Source organism: Odocoileus virginianus, chromosome 20 (genome assembly GCF_023699985.2).
Source record: "Odocoileus virginianus isolate 20LAN1187 ecotype Illinois chromosome 20, Ovbor_1.2, whole genome shotgun sequence".
NCBI lineage: Eukaryota > Metazoa > Chordata > Mammalia > Artiodactyla > Cervidae > Odocoileus > Odocoileus virginianus.
The window spans coordinates 56,179,003-56,200,075 of record NC_069693.1 but is presented as its reverse complement, the minus strand read 5'-3'; the positions used below and the strand labels follow the sequence as shown (position 1 = coordinate 56,200,075).

Sequence of the window (21,073 nt, the reverse complement as noted above, 5' to 3'; positions counted from 1 at the left end):
TGATGCCATCCAGCCATCTCATCCTCTGTCATCTCCTTCTCCTCCTGCCCCCAATCCCTCCCAGCATCAGGGTCTTTTCCAATGAGTCAACTCTTCGCATGAGGTGGCCCAAGTATTAGAGTTTCAGCTTTAGCATCAGTCCTTCCAATGAACACCCAGGACTGATCTCCTTTAGGATGGACTGGTTGGATCTCCTTGCAGTCCAAGGGACTCTCAAGAGTCTTCTCCAACACCACAGTTCAAAAGCATCAATTTTCCGGCGCTCAGCTTTCTTCACAGTCCAACTCTCACATCCACACATGAGCACTGGAAAAACCATAGTCTTGACCAGATGGACCTTTGTTGGCAAAGTAATGTCTCTGCTTTTTAATAAGCTATCTAGGTTGGTCATAACTTTCCTTCCAAGGAGTAAGCGTCTTTTAATTTCATGGGTGCAGTCACCATCTGCAGTGATTTTGGAGCCCCCCAAAATAAAGTCTGACACTGTTTCCACTGTTTCCCCATCTATTTGCCATGAAGTGATGGGACCAGAGGCCATGATTTTAGTTTTCTGAATGTTGAGCTTTAAGTCAATTTTTTCACTCTCTTCTTTCACTTTCATCAAGAGGCTTTTTTTTTTAGTTCATCTTCACTTTCTGTCATAAGGGTAGTGTCATCTGCATATCTGAGGTTATTGATATTTCTCCTGGCAATCTTGATTGCAGCTTGTGCTTCTTCTAGCTCAGTGTTTCTCATGATGTACTCTGCATATAAGTTAAATAAGCAGGGTGACAATATACAGCCTTGAGATACTCCTTTTCCTATTTGGAACCAGTCTGTTGTTCCATGTCCAGTTCTAACTGTTGCTTCTTGACCTGCATACAGGTTTCTCAAGAGGCAGGTCACGTGGTCTGATATTCCCATCTTTTTTAGAATTTTCCACAGTTTATTGTGATCCATACAGTCAAAGGCTTTGGCATAGTCAATAAAGCTGAAATAGATGTTTTTCTGGAACTCTCTTGCTTTTTCGATGATCCAGTGGATATTGGCAATTTGATCTCTGTTTCCTCTGCCATTTCTTTTTTTTTTTTTCTTCTTTTTTTTCATTTATTTTTATTAGTTGGAGGCTAATTACTTTACAATATTGTAGTGGGTTTTGTCATACATTGACATGAATCAGCCATGGAGTTACGTGTTCCCCATCCCGATCCCCCCTCCCACCTCCCTCTCCATCCCGTCTCTCTGGGTCTTCCAGCTTACCAGCCCTGAGCACTTGCCTCATGCATCCAACCTGGGCTGGTGATCTGTTTCACCCTTTATAGTATACTTGTTTCAATGCTGTTCTCTCTGAACATCCCACCCTTGCCTTCTCCCACAGGGTCCAAAAGTCTGTTCTGTACATCTGTGTCTCTTTTTTTGTTTTGCATATAGGGTTATCATTACCATCTTTTTAAATTCCATATATATGCGTTAGTATACTGTATTGGTCTTTATCTTTCTGGCTTACTTTGTATAATGGGCTCCAGTTTCATCCACCTCATTAGAACTGATTCAAATATATTCTTTTTAACTGCTGAGTAATATTCCATAGTGTATATGTACCACAGCTTTCTTATCCATTTGTCTTCTGATAGGCATCTAGGTTGCTTCCATGTCCTGGCTATTATAAACAGTGCTGTGATGAACATTGGGGTAGACGTGTCTCTTTCAGATCTGGTTTCCTCGGTGTGTATGCCCAGAAGTGGGATTGCTGGGTCATATGGCAGGTCTATTTCCAGTTTTTTAAGAAATCTCCACACTGTTCTCCATAGTGGCTGTACTTGTTTGCATTCCAACCAACAGTGTAAGAGGGTTCCCTTTTCTCCACACCCTCTCCAGCATTTATTGCTTGTAGACTTTTGGATAGCAGCCATTCTGACTGGTGTGTAATGGTACCTCATTGAGGTTTTGATTTGCATTTCTCTGATAATGAGTGATGTTGAGCACCTTTTCATGTGTTTGTTAGCCATCTGTATGTCTTCTTTGGAGAAATGTCTGAAACTATAAAACTGCTAGATGAGAACATAGGCAAAACACTCTGGGACATAAATCACAGCAAGATCCTCTATGACCCACCTCCCAGAATATTGGAAATAAAAGCAAAAATAAACAAATGGGACCTAATGATACTTAAAAACCTTTGCACAACAAAGGAAACTATAAGCAAGGTGAAAAGACAGCCCTCAGATTGGGAGAAAATAATAGATAATGAAGAAATAGACAAAGGATTAATCTCAAAAATATACAAGCAACTCCTGCAGCTCAATTCCAGAAAAATAAATGACCCAATCAAAAAATGGACCAAAGATCTAAACAGACATTTCTCCAAAGAAGACATACAGATGGCTAACAAACACATGAAAAGATGCTCAACATCACTTATTATCAGAGAAGTGCAAATCAAAACCTCAATGAGGTACCATTACACACCAGTCAGAGTGGCTGCTATCCTGCCTTTTCTAGAACCAGCTCGAACATCTGGAAGTTCACAGTTCACGTATTGCTGAAGCCTGGCTTGGAGAATTTTGAGCATTACTTTACTACCGTGTGAGATGGGTGCAATCGTGCAGTAGTTTGAGCATTCTTTGGCATTGCCTTTCTTTGGGATTGGAATGAAAACTGACCTTTTCCAGTCCCGTGGCCACTGCTGAGTTTTCCAAATTTGCTGGCATATTGACTGCAGCACTTTCACAGCATCGTCTTTCAGGATTTGAAATAGCTCAACTGAAATTCCATCACCTCCACTAGCTTTGTTCATAGTGATGCTTTCTAAGGCCCACTTGACTTCACATTCCAGGATGTCTGGCTCTAGGTGAGTGATCACACCATTGTGATTATCTGGGTCGTGAAGATTTTTTTTGTACAGTTCTTCTGTGTATTCTTGCCACCTCTTAATATCTTCCGCTTCTGTTAGGTCCATACCATTTCTGTCCTTTATTGAGCCCATCTTTGCATGAAATGTTCCCTTGGTATCTCTAATTATCTTGAAGAGATCTCTAGTCTTTTTCCATTCTGTTGTTTTCCTCTATTTCTTTGAATTGATTGCTGAGGAAGGCTTTCTTATCTCTCCTTGCTCTTCTTTGGAACTCTGCATTCAAATGGGAATATCTTTCCTTTTCTCCTTTGTTTTTCACTTTTCTTCTTTTCACAGCTATTTGTAAGGCATCCTCAGACAACCATTTTGCCTTTTTGCATTTCTTTTCCATGGGGATGGCCTTGATCCCTGTCTCCTCTACAATGTCATGAACCTCCGTCCGTAGTTCCATCAGACACTCTATCAGATCTAGTCCCTTAAATCTATTTCTTACTTCCACTGTATAGTCATAAGGGATTTGATTTAGATCATACCTGAATGGTCTAGTGGTTTTCCCTACTTTCTTCAATTTAAGTCTGAATTTGGCAATAAGGAGTTCACGCTCTGAGCCACAGTCAGCTCCCGGTCTTGTTTTTGCTGACTGTATAGAGCTTTTCCATCTTTGGCTGCAAAGAATATAATTAGTGAGATATCGGTGTTGACCATCTGGTGATGTCCATGTGTAGAGTCTTCTCTTGTTATGTTGGAACAAATATTGTACATATACATATTAGATGTATATAGTACATGATGTTACTAATATATAACTGTATGTGTAGTACATGCATATAGTATGTATGTACATATATTACATATGTACTTGGTAAAGGGACCAGATATTAGGATGATCTGATGTAGTATTTAAATATATCATGGTCTTATCACAAGGAGATGAACAAATTAACCAAATTCTGTGTCTCAATTTTACCTCATCTGTAAAATAGTATCTCAGAGAGGAATGGTAAAAATTGGTAGATTTGCTGAAGAAGGGATAGGCTACCCACTCCAGTATTCTTGGGCTTCCCTTGTGGCTCAGCTGGACAAAAATCCCCCTGCAATGCAGGAGACTTGGGTTCAATCCCTGGGTTGGGAAGATCCCCTGCAGAAGGGAGTGTCTACCCACTCCAGTATTCTGTCTTGGAGAATTCCATGGACTGTATAGTCCATTGGGTCCCAAAGAGTCTGACAGAGCTGAGTAACTTTCACTTTACTTCACACGGGTGAAATGGTTCTAAGTTCTTAGCAGAGTGCTCACTGAATGCGTGTGTTCATTATTATTAGTTCTATGTAAGGATAACTTTAGAATATTTTAGTGCTAAACGAACATACTACAGATTGTGGGGAAATGTATATACCCATGTAACCACAACTCAGGCCAACAGCTAGATCTTTAGCTAACACTGAAGCCCTCATCTATCCCCACCTACCCGCCCCCACCCTCGCTGATCCCTTTCCCATATCAGGTGTCCTTCTTCCCACAAATGGAGTAAACACCCCTTCTCTTAAATTAATCTCATTCTTTTTAAGCTAAAAATAGAACAGTATTGATTCTCAATTTATAGTGGCAAAAACAAATGTGCAATAAATGTATGCCCTCTAGAGTGATTGCACTAGAGAGTCATTTTACATCTGAAGCATTGAGTTGAATCTGCATAATTGATTGTGAATTGCAGTGAAACAGCCTAGCTTTTTTGGGTCACATTTATACCTGAATACTAATAGTGATTCACAAGTGATTATCATTTCGGTTGACACACATCACAGCCCCCCATATATATATGTGCTCATTTGTGCACACAAACACATACATCATAGTTTCCACAGTATATGAAAGCATTTTGGTTGTTGCTTGAGTGTAATCAGAATTTCCTTCAACACTTCATGGATTGTTACGTCTTTTTATGTCTACATTTCTTAACACTTGAATTACAACTGGATTGACAGTGTCAGTACTAAAGCCGATCAATAGACATGCAGGAACTCTGGGCCAGTTATCAGTCTATTTTAAGAGTTAAAGAATTTAAGATGTGAAAGAAGAAAAAGTGGACTTTAAATGAAAATGAGACAATCTTAAAAAATGAATGCTATCTTTAGCAAATTCTTTTGAAAAGCATTCAAATGTTAAGTTGATAAATTTTTACTAACAACTTATACTTTAAACATTTAACTAGAAGGAAAAGTGTATATTTCAAATAGCAGCACTGCAGAAAAATATTGTAGTTTGAATATTTAAGCAATAAAACTACTAGTGGCAGTTAAAAAAAACTATGTTCAAACTTTATAGACTTCATAAAATTTCAGGTGAATCATTGTAATTCCTAGATTTATTTAAATTAAAATGTTCATTGTTAATTTAAAAATTGTGACAATAATCCTGCATGGATTTTAATTACCAACATATGCTAAATCCTAAATATAAGAGATGTATTATCTGGTAAGAGCAAAAATGGCTACAGCTTAGTAATTGTATAATATGAAAATCTAAAGACTGCATGAAGTAAAGAGTTAGCTGAATAAAATGTCAACGTGAGACTATTCTTCTACTTTTCCTTACTGTTTGTACCTTCCTTTTTATTGGCTATGTGACATACATAACAGAATAGATAATAAGATATGTATCTATGTATTTCATATATACCCTTATATACCTATTGATATATACATGTATGTATGTGAATGTACACACACACAAACACACACCCTGCTTTCCTTCAAAAGTGACCACTGTCTTGAATTCTGTGCTTTTCATTTATTTGTTGTTCAATAGTATTTTCCTCGTCACATATGTCCCTAAATAATGTTTTATTTAGCTTTGCTTGTTTTTAAGATTCTCAAAACTATCAACATATATTATATGGTCTTCTATAGCAGTTTTTCCATTAAAATTTTTATTTCTAAGATCCCACCTTTTTGTTTTTTCTTTTGGTATCTGTTGGTGTAGTTCCTTTTACTGCTGTATGTTATTCCATTGTGAAAAGTACTATGAATTATTTATCTATTATTTGATCAGTAAATGTTCAGATTGTCAAGTTTTGCTGCTATGAGTATTGTTGCTAGAAATTGCACATGTATCTCTGTGAATAAATACAAGAGTTACTCTAGGTTAATGCTCCCCAACGCTTTCCTGATGACACACAGTTAATACTAGTATTTGTATAACACCCTTATCATCAGGTGGCTCTGCCGAGGCAGACATACATATCAGTGGGGTGGATGGGCCATGGGAAGCAGAGGTTCAAAATATGCAAGGTCATGATAAGCTGTTTTTCTTTTTTGAAGTAGATTCTCATGTTTACACTCCCACTGGCAGGATGTTGGAGCTTCTCTTGGCCCACATTGTCTAGACCATCTGGTGTTGTCAGATGTATTAAATCTTGCTGGCCTACTGTCTGTAAAGTGAAAGTGAAAGTGAAGTCGCTTAGTTGTGTCTGAGTCTTTGCAACCACATGGACTGTAGCCCATCAGGTTCCTCCATCCATGGGATTTTCCAGGCAAGCATACTGGAGTGAGTTGCCATTTCCTTCTCCAGGGGATCTTCCCAACCCAGGGATCAAACCCAGGTCTCCCTCACTGCAGGCAGATGATTTGTAGTCTGAGCCACCAGGGAAGCCCTGTAAAATAGTATCTATATATAGGTCTTTTATTTCTTTAGGTAGATTTATTCCTAAGTATTTTATTCTTTTCACTGCAATGGTGAATGGAATTGTTTCCTTAAATTTCTCTTTCTGTTTTCTCATTGTTAGTGTATAGGAATGCAAGGGATTTCTGTGTGTTAATTTTATATCCTGCAACTTTACTATATTCATTGATTAGCTCTAGTAATTTTCTGGTAGAGTCTTTACGGTTTTCTATGTAGAGGATCATGTCATCTGCAAACAGTGAGAGTTTTACTTCTTTTCCAATCTGGATTCCTTTTATTTCTTTTTCTGTTCTGATTGCTGTGGCCAAAACTTCCAAAACTATATTGAATAGTAGTGGTGAGAGTGGGCACCCTTGTCTTGTTCCTGACTTTAGGGGAAATGCTTTCAATTTTTCACCATTGAGGATAATGTTTGCTGTGGGTTTGTCATATATAGCTTTTATTATGTTGAGGTATGGTCCTTCTATTCCTGCTTTCTGGAGGGTTTTTATCATAAATGGATATTGAATTTTGTCAAAGGCTTTCTCTACATCTATTGAGATAATCATATGGTTTTTATTTTTCAGTTTGTTAATGTGGTGTATTACATTGATTGATTTGTGGATATTGATGCATCCTTGCATCCCTGGGATAAAGCCCATTTGGTCATGATGTATGATCTTTTTAATATGTTATTGGATTCTGTTTGCTAGAATTTTGTTAAAGATTTTTGCATCTATATTCATCAGTGATATTGGCCTATAGTTTTCTTTTTTTGTGGCATCTTTGTCAGGTTTTGGTATTAAGGTGATGGTGGCCTCATAGAATGAGTTTGGAAGTTTACCTTCCTCTGCAACTTTCTGGAAGAGGTTGAGTAGGATAGGTGTTAGTTCTCTAAATTTTTGGTAGAATTCAGCTGTGAAGCCATCTGGTCCTGGGCTTTTGTTTGTTGGAAGATTTCTGATTACAGTTTCGATTTCCTTGCTTGTGATGGGTCTGTTAAGATTTTCTATTTCTTCCTGGTTCAATTTTGGAAAGTTGTACTTTTCTAAGAATTTGTCCATTTCTTCCAAGTTGTCCATTTTATTTGCATATAGATGCTGATAATAGTCTCTTATGATCCTTTGTATTTCACTGTTGTATGTTGTGATCTCTCCATTTTCATTTCTAACTTTGTTGATTTGATTTTTCTCTCTTTGTTTCTTGATGAGTCTGGCTAATGGTTTGTCAATTTTATTTACCTTCTCAAAGAACCAGCTTTTGGTTTTGTTAATTTTTGCTATGGTCTCTTTTGCTTCTTTTGAATTTATTTCTGCCCTAGTTGCCTAAATAAACAAAAGACCTATATATAGAAAACTATAAAACACTGATGAAAGAAATCAAAGAGGACACAAATAGATGGAGAAATATTCTGTGCTCATGGATCAGAAGAATCAATATAGTGAAAATGAGTATGCTACTCAAAGCAATCTATAGATTCAGTGCAATCCCTATCAAGCTACCAATGGTATTTTTCAGAGAACTAGAACAAATAATTTCACAATTTGTATGGAAATACAAAATACCTTGAATAGCCAAAGTAATCTTGAGAAAGAAGAATGGAACTGGAGGAATCAACCTGCTTGACTTCAGGCTCTACTACAAAGCCACGGTCATCAAGACAGTGTGGTGCTGGCACAAAGACAGAAATATAGATCAATGGAATGAAATAGAAAGCCCAGAGATAAATCCATGCACCTATGGACACCTTATCTTCGACAAAGGAGGCAAGAATATACAATGGAGAAAAGACAATCTCTTTAACGAGTGGTGCTGGGAAAACTGGTCAATCACTTGTAAAAGAATGAAACTAAAATACTTTCTAACACCATACACAAAAATAAACTCAAAATAGATTAAATATCTAAATGTAAGACCAGAAACGCTAAAACTCCTGGAGGAAAACATAGGCAAAACACTCTCTGACATAAACCACAGAAGGATCCTATATGACCCACCTCCCAGAATATTGGAAATAAAAGCAAAAATAAGCAAATGGGACCTAATTAAAATTAAAAGCTTCTGCACAACAAAGGAAACTATAAGCAAAGTGAAAAGACAATCTTCAGAATGGGAGAAAATAATAGCAAATAAACCAACTGACAAAGGATTAATCTCAAAAATATACAAGCAACTCCTGCAGCTCAATTCCAGAAAAATAAATGACCCAATCAAAAAATGGGCCAAAGAACTAAACAGACATTTCTCCAAGGAAGACATACAGATGGCTCACAAACACATGAAAAGATGCTCAACATCACTCATTATCAGAGAAATGCAAATCAAAACCTCAATGAGGTACCATTATACACCAGTCAGGATGGCTGCTATGCAAAAGTCTACAAGCAATAAATGCTGGAGAGGGTGTGGAGAAAAGGGAACCCTCTTACACTGTTGGTTGGAATGCAAACTAGTACAGCCACTATGGAGAACAGTGTGGAGATTTCTTAAAAAAACTGGAAATAGAATTGCCATATGACCCAGCAATCCCACTGCTGGGCATACACACTGAGGAAACCAGAACTGAAAGAGACACCTGCACCCTAAAATTCATCGCAGCACTGTTTATAATAGCCAGGACATGGAAGCAACCTAGATGCCCATCAGAAGACAAATGGATAAGAAAGCTGTGGTACATATATACCATGGAATATTACTCAGCCATTAAAAAGAATTCATTTGAATCAGTTCTAATGAGATGGATGAAACTGGAGCCCATCATACAGAGTGAAGTAAGCCAGAAAGAAAAACATCAATACAGTATATTAACGCATATATATGGAATTTAGGAAGATGGTAACGATAATGCTGAATTCGAGACAGCAAGAGAGACACAGATGTATAGAACGGACTCTGTGGGAGAGGGTGAGGGTGGGATGATATGGGAGAATGGCATTGAAACATGGAAATTATCATATGAGAAACGAATTGCCAGTCCAGGTTCGATGCATGATACAGGATGCTCGGGGCTGGTGCACTGGGATGACCCAGAGGGATGGGATGGGGAGGGAGTTGGGAGGGTGGTCAGGGTGGGGAACATATGTACACCCATGGCAGATTCAAGTCAATGTATGGCAAAACCAATACAATGTTGTAAAGTAAAATAAAAAATAAAATAATATAGTATCTAATTGTAGTGTTAATTTATGCTTTGAGTTTGAGCATCATTTTAAAGTGGTTCGGTGCTGTGAACTCTCTGGTCTGGTTTTCTGTCATTTTTTCCTAGTGTGTTTTCTAACTGATTTGAAAGGAGTTTTTGTTTCTCCTTATTTTTTGTTTTGTTTTCCTTCATTTGCAACACTAATTGTAAACTGTTTGGGGAATACTTTCTTCACATTGTGATACTTCTCTTCACCTCATGTGTCTTTTGACAGCTCTAAGTTCTTAATTTTAATGTAGTTAAATAATATACATTTTTGTGTGTAAATTAGGTATACTGCTTAGATATTTTTGTTTCTTATTTAAGTAAACTGTTTCTACCTCAAAATACTATTTTGTAATTTCTATGTAGTTTTCCTTCTCCATTTCCGTATTCTCCTGTCTTTAAATTCTTTTTCTCTTACTGAGTGTTTACTATCTATAAGCAGTGGGCATATTGTTAGGTTTATTTGTTTTATTTTTTTTATTTGTTTTATCTATTGAATCCAAGTAAGCTGTCAGCAGGCTACTAATCTGAATGTGAAATTTTTCCTCTTGGCAGATAATTGTGATGACCCTCTGGTGTCTCCCTTGTCTCAAGCATCATTCAGCAGTTCTTCTGAGCTCTCTAGCAGTCATGGTCCTGGGTTTGCAAGGCTAAACCGAAGAGATGGTAAGTCTGATTTTTCTGCTCTGATTGGTTCATGATGAATCTCATTCACCTTCCATTCTCTTTTAGTAAAATCATTGTTAAGTGATACACTGTAAAAGGAAGTAAATTATAAAAGGAAGTAAATTTCTAAATAAGCAAATGGCAGAAACTGATGGGTTGTACATGACATTTGGGATTGGTTCTGGAATAGCAAAGGGATGCACCTGTTTAAAAATCTTGCATCATCGTTTTAGCACCCAAAGAATTGAATCCCCTCAATCTGGTGATTTTTTAAAATGTATCTTATAAAATAAGCTTTTCTTTAAAATTTTTATTTTTAATTGAAATACAGTTGATGTACTGTACAATTTTAGTTTCAGGTGTACAGTATATTGGTTTGACACTGAAATACACTTTGAAGTGATCACCACGTTAAGTCTAGTAATCAAAGATGTTATAGTATTATTAACCATATTCCCTATGCTGTATATTATATCCTATGACTTATTTATTTTATAAATGGAATTTTGTACCTCCTAGTTCCCTTCACCTATATTATGCATTCCCTCAACCTTCCACTTCTCCTATGGCAACCACCTCTTTCTTTTCTGTCTCTATGGGTCTGATTTAATTTTGTTTGTTTTATAGATTCCAGATATAAGTGCAGTCATACAGTTTTGTCTTTGTCTGACTTATTTCACTTAGCATAATACCCTCTATATTCATATAAGTTATCACAAATGGTAAGATTTCACTTTGTAATGAAAAATAGATATTCCATTGTATGTGTATATACTGCATCTTCTTCATTCATTCATCTACAAAGGACACTTTGGTTGTTTCCATTACTTGGCTATTGTAAATAATGCTGCAGTTAGGAGGGCATATATCTTTTTCATGCTTTTATTTTCTCAGGGTAAATACCCAGACGTGAAGTTGCTGGACTTTATGGTAGTTCTGTTTTTTATTTTTGGAGGAACCTCAATGCTGCTTTCCATAGTAGCTGCAGCAGTTAACAATTCCACCAACAGTGCACCAGAGTTCCCCTTCGTCTGCATCTTCCCTAACATTTGTTACTGATAGTTGTGATGTCTTGCCTTTTGGATTATAGCCATTCTGACAGGTGTGAGGTATACTTCATTGTGGTTTTTACTTGAATTTCCCTGGTGATGACTGATGTTGAGGCATGTTGTGGCTGGGTCCACCACTGTTGGTGAGCTGGCGGGTGGGGCTGACCCCCACCTGGCTATGTGACCTGGTGGTGCATGCCTGTTGTGGACCCACTGGTGGATGTTGTCATCATGTGTATGTGCTCAGTTGTGTCTGACTCTTTGTGACCCCACAGACTGTATCCCACCAGGCTCCTCTGTCCATGGGATTTCCCAGGCAAGAATACTGGAATGCGTTCCCATTTCCTCCTTCCTCCTTCCCCTTCGATCCTTCAGGGATCCTCCTGACCCAGGGATTGAACCCTCATCTCTTGCATCTCCTGTATTGGCAGGTGGATTCTTTACCATTGCACCACCTGGGAAGCCTGGATGTTGGCTGTTCCTGGAGCTAATAGGCTAGGGAGAGGATTCCAAAATGGCACTCACCACCTCTGGTGTCAGCTCAGCAGAAGGAGATTCCAAAAATAGCCACCAGTGTCTCATTACCCAGGGGAGTCTCAGCTGCCTCTTGTCTCTCTAGGAGGCTCTCCAAAGGCATTAACTGAGTCTGACTCAGGTGCCTTTCAAATTAGTGCCTCTCCACTGAGACTTTGCATATGTGAGATTTTGCATACATCCTTTAAGAGTGCAGTCTCTGTTGTCTGTAGCCCTCTGACTCTTCCAAACATATGCCCTGTTACTTTTCAAAGCTCGACTTCTGAGGCCTCATCTTTTCTGTGCAGGATTCCTGGGCCGAGAGCCCTATGTGTGGCTTAGACACCATGCCCTCATGGAGGACCTCTGTGACTATGATGTCCCTCATGTTTGTGGGTCACTGATCCTGGGCCGGGGGACCTGTCTTGATTGCATCTCTGTCCTTCCTGCCTGTCTTGTTGTTGCTTTTTCTTTATGCCTTTAGTTGTGTAAAACCTTTTCTGCTTGTCTTCAGGTCTTTCTCACAGATAGTTACTAAGTAGATGAATTTTGATGCACGTGTGGGAGGAGGTGAGTTCAGAGTTTCCCTACTCCTCCATCTTGATCCTAAAATGCACTTTTCTACAATATACAATCATTATGTATACAATAGCCATGAAAATATAACTGATCCTCTGTTTTAAGATAAGAAAGAAGTTTGCAAGAAGCAATTTTAAAAGTTGCTAGTTATATGTGAAAGCATTCCCCCTAAGGTCAGGAACAAGACAAGGGTGTCCACTTTATTTAAGGGTGTCCTATTATTTAATAGGGTGTCCACTATTATTCAACATAGTTCTGGAAGTCCTAGCTGCAGAAATCAGAGAAGAAAAATAAATAAAAGGACTCCAGATTGGAAAAGAAGAAATAAAGCCCTCACTGCAGATGACATGACACTGTAGGTAAAAAACCCTAAAAATAGTATCAGAAAATTACTAGAGCTAATCAGTGAATTTAGCAAAGTTGCAGAATACAAAATCAATACACAGAAATCACTTGCATTTCTATATACTAACAATGAAAAATCAGAAAGATAAACTAAGGCATAAGTCCCATTCACCATTGCAACAAAAAGAATTAAATATAAAAGAATAAACTTACCTAAGGAGAAAAAAGAACTGTACACAGAAAATTATAAGACACTAATGAAAGAAATCAAAGATGACATAAACAGATGGAGAAATATTCTATGTTCCTGGGTAGGAAGAATCAATATTGTGAAAATGACTATACTACCAAATGCAATCTACAGATTCAATGCGATCCCTATCAAATTACCAATGACAGTTTTCACAGAACTAGAACAAAAAATTTGACAATTCATATGGAAACACAAAAGACCCTGGTTAGCCAAAGCAGTCTTGAGAAAGAAGAATGGAACTTGAGGAATTAACCTTTCTGACTTCAGATTATACAACAAAGCTAGTCATCAAGACAGTATGGTATTGGCACAAAAACAGAAATACAGACCAATGGAACAAGATAGAAAGCCCAGAAATAAACCCATGCACCTATGGGTACCTTATTTTTTATAAAGTAGGCAAGAATATACAATGGGGCAAAGACAGCCTCTTCAATCAATGGTGCTGGGAAAACTAGATCAGTTCAGTTCAGTTCAGTTGCTCAGTTGTGTCTGACTCTTTGCGACCCCATGAATCGCAGCACGCCAGGCCTCCCTGTCCATCACCAGCTCCCAGAGTTTACTCAAACTCATGCCCATCGAGTCGGTGATGCCATCCAGCCATCTCATCCTCTGTCGTCCCCTTCTCCTCCTGCCCCCAATCCCTTCCAGCATCAGGGTCTTTTCCAATGAGTCAACTCTTCACATGAGGTGGCCAAAGTGTTGAAGTTTCAGCTTCAGTATCAGTCCTTCCAATGAACACCCAGGACTGATCTCCTTTAGGATGACTGGTTGGATCTCCTTGCAGTCCAACACCACAGTTCAAAAGCATCAATTTTTCGGTGCTCAGCTTTCTTCACAGTCCAACTCTCACATCCATACATGACCACTGGAAAAACCATAGCCTTGACCAGATGGACCTTTGTTGGCAAAGGAATATCTCTGCTTTTTAATATTCTATCTAGGTTGGTCATAACTTTCCTTCCAAGGAGTAAGCGTCTTTTAATTTCATGGGTGCAGTCACCATCTGCAGTGATTTTGGAGCCCCCCAAAATGAAGTCTGACACTGTTTCCACTGTGTCCCCACCTATTTCCCATGAGGTGATGGGACCAGATGCCGTGATCTTAGTTTTCTGAATGTTGAACTTTAAGCCAACTTTTTCCCTCTCCTCTTTCACTTTCATCAAGAGGCTTTTTAGTTCCTTTTCACTCTCTGCCATAAGGGTGGTGTCATCTGCATATCTGGGAAAACTAGATAGCTACATGTAAAAGAATGAAATTAGGACACTTCCTAATGCCATACACAAAGATACACTCAAAATGGATTAAAGACCTAAATGTAAGACCATAAATTATAAAACTCTTAGAGGAAAACATAGGCAGAACACTCGATGACATAAATCAAAGCAAGATCCTCTATGACCCACCTCCCAGAATAATGGAAATAAAAGCAAAAGTAAACAAGTGGGACCTGATTAAACTTAAAAGCTTTTGCACAGCAAAGGAAACTATAACTAAGGTGAAAAGACAACCCTTAGAATGGGAGAAAATAATAGCAAATGAAACAGCTGACAGAAGATTAATTTCCAAAATATACAAGCAGCTCATACAACTCAATACCCGAAAAACAACCTGATCAAAAAGTGGGAAAAAGACCTAAACAAACATTTCTCCAAAGAAGACATACAGATGGCTAACAAACACATAAAAAGATGCTCAACATAGCTCATTATTACAGAAATGCAAATCAAAACTATCACCTCACACCAGTCAGATATCACGTCACACTGGTGAGATATCATGTCACACTGGTCACAATGGCCATCATCAAAAAGTCTACAAACAATAAATGCTGGAGAGGGTGTGGAGAAAAGGGAATGCTCTTGTACTGTTGGTGAGAATGTAAATTGATACAACCACTGTGGAAGACGGTATGGAGATTCCTTAAAAAACTAGGAATAAAAGCACCATATGACCCAGCAATCCCACTCCTAGGCATATACCCTGAGGAAACCAAAATTGAAAGAGACACATGTATCCCATTGTTCATTGCAGCACTATTTACAATAGCTAGAACATGGAAGCAACCTAGATGTTCATCAACAGATGAATGGATAAAAAAGTTGTGGTACATATACACAATGGAATATTACTCAGCCATAAAAAGGAACACCTTTGAGTCAGTTCTAATGAGGTGGATGAACTTAGAACCTGTTATACAGATTGAAGTAAGTCAGAAAGGGAAAGATAAATATTGCACTCTAATGCATATATATGGAATCTAGAAAAATGGTACTGAAGAATTTATTTACAGGGCAGCAATGGAGAAACAGACATAGTGAATAGACTTATGGACATGGGGAGGGGGGGAAGAGAGGGTGAGATGTTGGAAAGAGTAACATGGAAACTTACATTGCCATATGTGAAATAGATAGCCAATGGGAATTTGCTGTATGGCTCAGGAAACTCAAACAGGGGCTCTCTATCCACCTAGAGGGGTGAGATGGGGAGGGAGATGGGAGGAAGATTCAGAAGGGAGGGGATATATGTATACCTCTGGCTGATTCATGTTGAGGTTTGACAGAAAACAACGAAATCTGTAAAGCAATTATCCTTCAATTAAAAAGTTGTTAGTTATTTAAAAACAGTCATCCCTAAATTTATTTAATTCTCAGTGTGAATGACATGATTTTCTCTCCTGTTGAGGAATGGGAAGTTAATAAGATTTCATGCTCCTTTAGGAATACTTAGTTCATATTGTTGACTATCTCTTAGGTAGGTTGTGTTTGATTGCTTCAAGTATGTTTCAAGAAAAGTGCAGATAATTAAATGGCAACTTACTGTAGAAATAAGGGAATTTCAAAACTATATGGACTTAAAGACAGTATCATTGTTATCCCTTCCTGTATACTAAGACAAAACCCATCTTCTCATGCATTCTATGGACAAAGAATTAGCAATAAATACTAACCAAAAAATACTATTAACAATCATAAAAAAGACATCAACATCATATATTAGTAAAACTGTGATTCAGTCATTTCTTCTTCCCTTCTCACATGTTGTATCAGCCATATCTTTTTTTCAGCTTTTAGTTATTCTAGTGAATATATAGTGAAAGTGAAGTGAAAGTGAATGTTGCTCAGTTGTACCCGACTCTTTGTGACCCCATAGACTAAATAGTCCCTGGAATTCTCCAGCCAGAATACTGGAGTGGGTAGCTTTTCTCTTCTCCAGGGGATCTTCCCGACCCAGGGATTGAGCTGGGGTCTCCTGCATTGCAGGCAGATTCTTTACCAACTAAGCTACAGAAACACTGTGGGTAAGTAGTGGTTTCTTATTCTGTGGGTTTTTAAAAATTAATTAATTATTATTTGCTTTTGGCTGCGCTGGGTCTCCGTTGCTGCATACAGTGTTTCCCTAGTTGTGGAAAGCGGGGTCTCCTCTCTAGCTGCGGCGTGCAGGCTTCTCACTGTGGTGGCCTCTCCTGTTGCAGAGCGCAGCCTGCAGAGCATGGGCTGAGTACTTGTTCTGCACGGGCTTAGTTGCCCCACAGCATGTGGGTCTTCCTGGACCAGGCACTGAACGTGTGTCCCCTGCACTGGCAGGCGTTTAACTGCTGGACCACCAGGGAAGTCCTCAGCCACTTCTTCTAAGTTTACTGGTTGATCTTCTTCTTTGTGCTATTGTTTAATGTTTGAGTACATTGAACACTGAACAGAACAAACAGATTGTCTGTTTGTGTGTTTTGCTATATGACATGTGTTATAAATACCTAACACTGCAGTGTGAGTTTGAGTTTATTCAGAAATTTTTATCTGATATTATTTGATACATTCCTCTATGTGTGTTTCTTTTTTTATTGGTTATGATTGCCATAACTTTGTGTGTTTCTTAGTGTGAGACTATCATTGGTGAGTAATAACTGAGATCCTTGTATTACTCAGTTTATAAGGAGAACTTTGTGGGCTTTGAATACTTTCGTATAGATAATTCTTGCTGTTACTTTTATTTGCCTTATAGTGAAAGTTACTGTCACACTGGACTATTTCTCTTGTTTTCAATTCTGAATCCCTTATTACAGGCAAGTGGGCTTTCCTCGCCCCTAAGGGGGTTGGTCCAGATTCTGAGCCAATGGTCCATCCTGTGAGAATGCTGCCATCACAACACTGACCTTAGAATGAAGTTTCTATTTTGTACTTCCTTTTAAAAGCAAAGCAGAGTTTAAAATTTACCACCACTCCATTGATTAATAAAACATTTCATAGGATTTGGCCCATGAAAAGAGATGCAAAATTTAATGTAACTATTTATCTTTATTTCATTTGCTGAGGTTCAATAAATCATACATATTCTCTCTATGTGTGTACATATATATATATGTATGATGTGTTATTCATTGAATCAAATTATATTTTTTTCATTAATTTATATACTCATCAGGAATCTCCATCAGTAGGACTCATTTTCATTCTTAATTCGTTTCTATGGCTCTTGGTAAAACACAATATTAAACTTCATGAATCTCATTTGCATGTTAATGAAATAGAGAAACAAAACAGGATCATTTTAATTATCTTTTGCTGGTTGTCAGCCTACTTGATTACATTTTTTCTTTTTTATTTCATTTTTCTTTTTTTCCCTATTAATTACATGAAGTGCTTACAATGGAATGTCAGATTTTGAGTGATTTATTAAAGGCTATATATTATACCAGTATGGCAACATTCCTTGTAGTATTTAAATCAGGCTATGGAAGGGTGTTCAGCTAAGTCGGCAAGTAACATATAAATTAAATCAGCTAATAAAGATCCTAGTATCTTAGAAACTCAGATGGAGTGACCTCTTTGCTATGGAGTCTGGAAAACTTAGGGCTAAAGAACAGACAAGCAAGAAATGAGAAATCAAGCTCAACAACCCACAGCATTCCATCTATGAGATAAGTAAGAAGTGCTCTGGGTAACACTGTGATAATAACTAGGCCCTGTAATGGGGAAAGGAGATCAGAAAAAGACTACTATTAAATGGAATTATTCCATTTCTACCAGTAGGGAAGAAGAAAAATGTACTTTTCTTGAGGTCTGTTAATTTAATTTTGCCACTTAATTCTATTGTGAGTTGAAATGTGTCCTTCTATACATCTGAGTCTCTTTTTCTGTTTTGCATATAGGGTCATCGTTACCATCTTTCTAAAGTCCATATATATGTGTTAGTATACTGTAATGGTCTTTATCTTTCTGGCTTACTTCGCTCTGTATAATGGGCTCCAGTTTCATCCATCTCATTAGAAGTGATTCAAATGAATTCTTTTTAATGGCTGAGTAATATTCCATGGTGTATATGTACCACAGCTTCCTCATCCATTCGTCTGCTGATGGGCATCTGGGTTGCTTCCATGTCCTGGCTATTATAAACAGTGCTGCGATGAACATTGGGGTGCATGTGGCTCTTTCAGATCTGGTTTCCTTGGTGTGTATGCCCAGAAGTGGGATTGCTGGGTCATATGGCAGTTCTATTTCCAGCTTTTTAAGAAATCTCCACACTGTTTTCCATAGTGGCTGTACTAATTTGCATTCCCACCAACAGTGTAAGAGGGTTCCCTTTTCTCCACACCCTCTCCAGCATTTATTGCTTGTATTGTGTTCACTTCTTAACCCTGATTCCTATGAATGTGACCTCCTTTAGACTTAAGATTCTTTGTAGATGTAATCAGGATAAGGTCATAATGGACTAGCACGTGTGCGTGCTAAGTTGCGCCTGACTCTTTGTGACCCCATGTACTATAGCCCACCAGGCTCCTCTATCCATGGGATTCTCCAGGCAAGAATACTTGAGTGGGTTGCCATGCCCTTCTCCAGGGATCAAACCAGTATCTCCTGAGTCTTCTGCAGTACAGGTGGATTCTTTACCACTGAGCCACCGGGATTAGGCTGAACCCTAAATCGAACAACTTGCAAAGAGTTGGACATGATTTAGCAGCTGAACAACAGCAACAAGAATCCAATGACTGGTGTCCTTCTAAAAGAAAAGAGATCTACAGGGACACGGAGACAGAGGGAAGAAGTGCCTGAGAAGATGGAAGCAGAAACTGGGACGACATAGCTACAAACCAAGAAATATCAAGTATTGCCAGCAAACTCCAGCGGGGAGGGTTTTTCTCTGATGTCCACAGAGTGAGCACGGCCCTGCTGACACCTGTTTTGGACTTCTGACCTCCAAAGCTGCGAGAGAGTTAGTTTCATTCTTTAAAAGCTGTGCACCTAGTGATACTTTGTTGTAGCAGCCTGGGAGGCTGGTACAAGTGCCCTGAGGAAGTGATGTCTTCTCCATGTTTCTTTTGCACTGGAAGATGCTTCTAGATTTGAACCTGACAGATTTCACAGCTCAGATCCAAACTTAACCCTAAACCACACAAACAACCAAACACTAACCCCTAGGTTGTTGGCTTTGTAATGGAGTTTAATCTCTCTGCCCTTATATACTATTCCCATTGTCACAGTTTCTGCGCAGGTTGAATTATTAATACATCTGTCACCTGCAAGTTCTGCCATCATCAGTGTATGGTTTGGACAGGTTCTAGTGTGCCCTTCAGTGGTCCAAGTGTGTTCCCAGGACAGGACATAAAGAGGTCATATGTACAGAACTGTTTCTGAAGCTGCAGTGCAGTCTAAATGAATGTTTTTATTTTCGTGTACTTGGGAAACCTTGGAAATGGGTTATAGCAAACTGACGTGCTTGTATAAGGCTTCCCAGGTGGCTCAGTGGTCAAGAATCCACCTGTCAAAACAAGAGATCCAGAAGATGTGGGTTTGATTCCTGGGTCAAGAAGATCCCCTAGAGGAGGAAATGACAACCCATTCCAGTATTCTTGTGTGGAAAATCCTGTGGACAGAGGAGCCTGGCAGGTTACAGTTAATAGGTTCATAAAGAGCCGGACACAACTTAGTGACTGAGCATGCTCTTGTAAAAGCAGTAAATAAAATGATTGTACAGTGCAAAAATAGAATATTTGTATGTGTGAATGCAAACAGGACTATGTATAGCAAGTTGCCTCCATACATAACAAATACTGTGAGTTTTCTCTCATCTATTCTGTAAGATCAAAATATTTCCTCTTTTACTAGAAAGTGGAATATTTGTCTCTATTTTCCCACTGTCTATTTTATTTATCCACAGCTAAGCCCTTCTACTTTAAATGCTTGTAAAGCAATGCTTTCTTCATGCCTGTAGGGTTTGCTGTTAAAACCAAGCATCTATCTGTAGAGAAATGAGCATATTTAGTTAGTGGACAGAGGGAACTCTGATTCTGGATGTACCTCTAGTGAGAAAAATGACAACATTCTATACAGAATTATTTGGCAGTTCATACTGCTCTAAATCACTGTGCTTGTTTGCATGTAACTATTATGCTTACATTAAAATCCCATAGATAAGTTCCCAAGGTATGCCTGGTGCATGTCAGTTGTTTAAGAGAACAGTTGAGGTGAATGTTTCTTGCTGTTAAGCATATTGCTTAAAATCATTTATAATGCTCACATTTAAAATGAAAATATATTCGATGGCCAATACCTTATGAGGGAAAGAATAAGAGACGAATTCTGTATGGGACAGAAAAAACTCGAGCCTCAGGAAAGGAGCGCCTCATTGGCCCAGTGGGTGGAGGTCTGAAACGTGTCTAATGGTCCCCAGGGTCAGAGGTGGGGCAGGTGATCCTCCCCGACCAAGTGCAGAGCGTTGACTACATTGAGGACAGTGTGTTCTTGGGGAGGTGGTTAAAGAACAAGAGATGCCAGCAGTCTGTTTGCTTCTGGGTCAACTGCTTCCCCCCACACCCGGGACGGATGTGCCTGAGTTAGCCCTTAGCACCGAGGAGTTCCCTGAATTGCAAGGGTCCGGCGTCTCCATGCTGAGTCAGGCTGTAAGCACACAGCTCTGCATTAGCTCTGCCCTGTTTTTCTGTCTTGCCCTAACTGATCTGAGATTAGGAGGTGTACACTTCCTAATGTTGGGATGA

General features: G+C 38.6%; 1 protein-coding gene across 2 annotated transcripts in view; it reads left to right on the top strand.

Moving 5' to 3' along the window:
* CNTNAP4 (contactin associated protein family member 4) overlaps positions 1 to 21,073 on the top strand; it is a 271,612-nt gene that overhangs the window by 36,736 nt on the left and 213,803 nt on the right. For both annotated transcript variants that reach the window (XM_070451515.1, XM_070451514.1), the window contains exon 2: positions 10,231 to 10,341. In XM_070451515.1, coding sequence (XP_070307616.1) covers positions 10,231 to 10,341 — 111 coding nt within the window. The remainder of the gene's footprint in view (positions 1 to 10,230; positions 10,342 to 21,073) is intronic.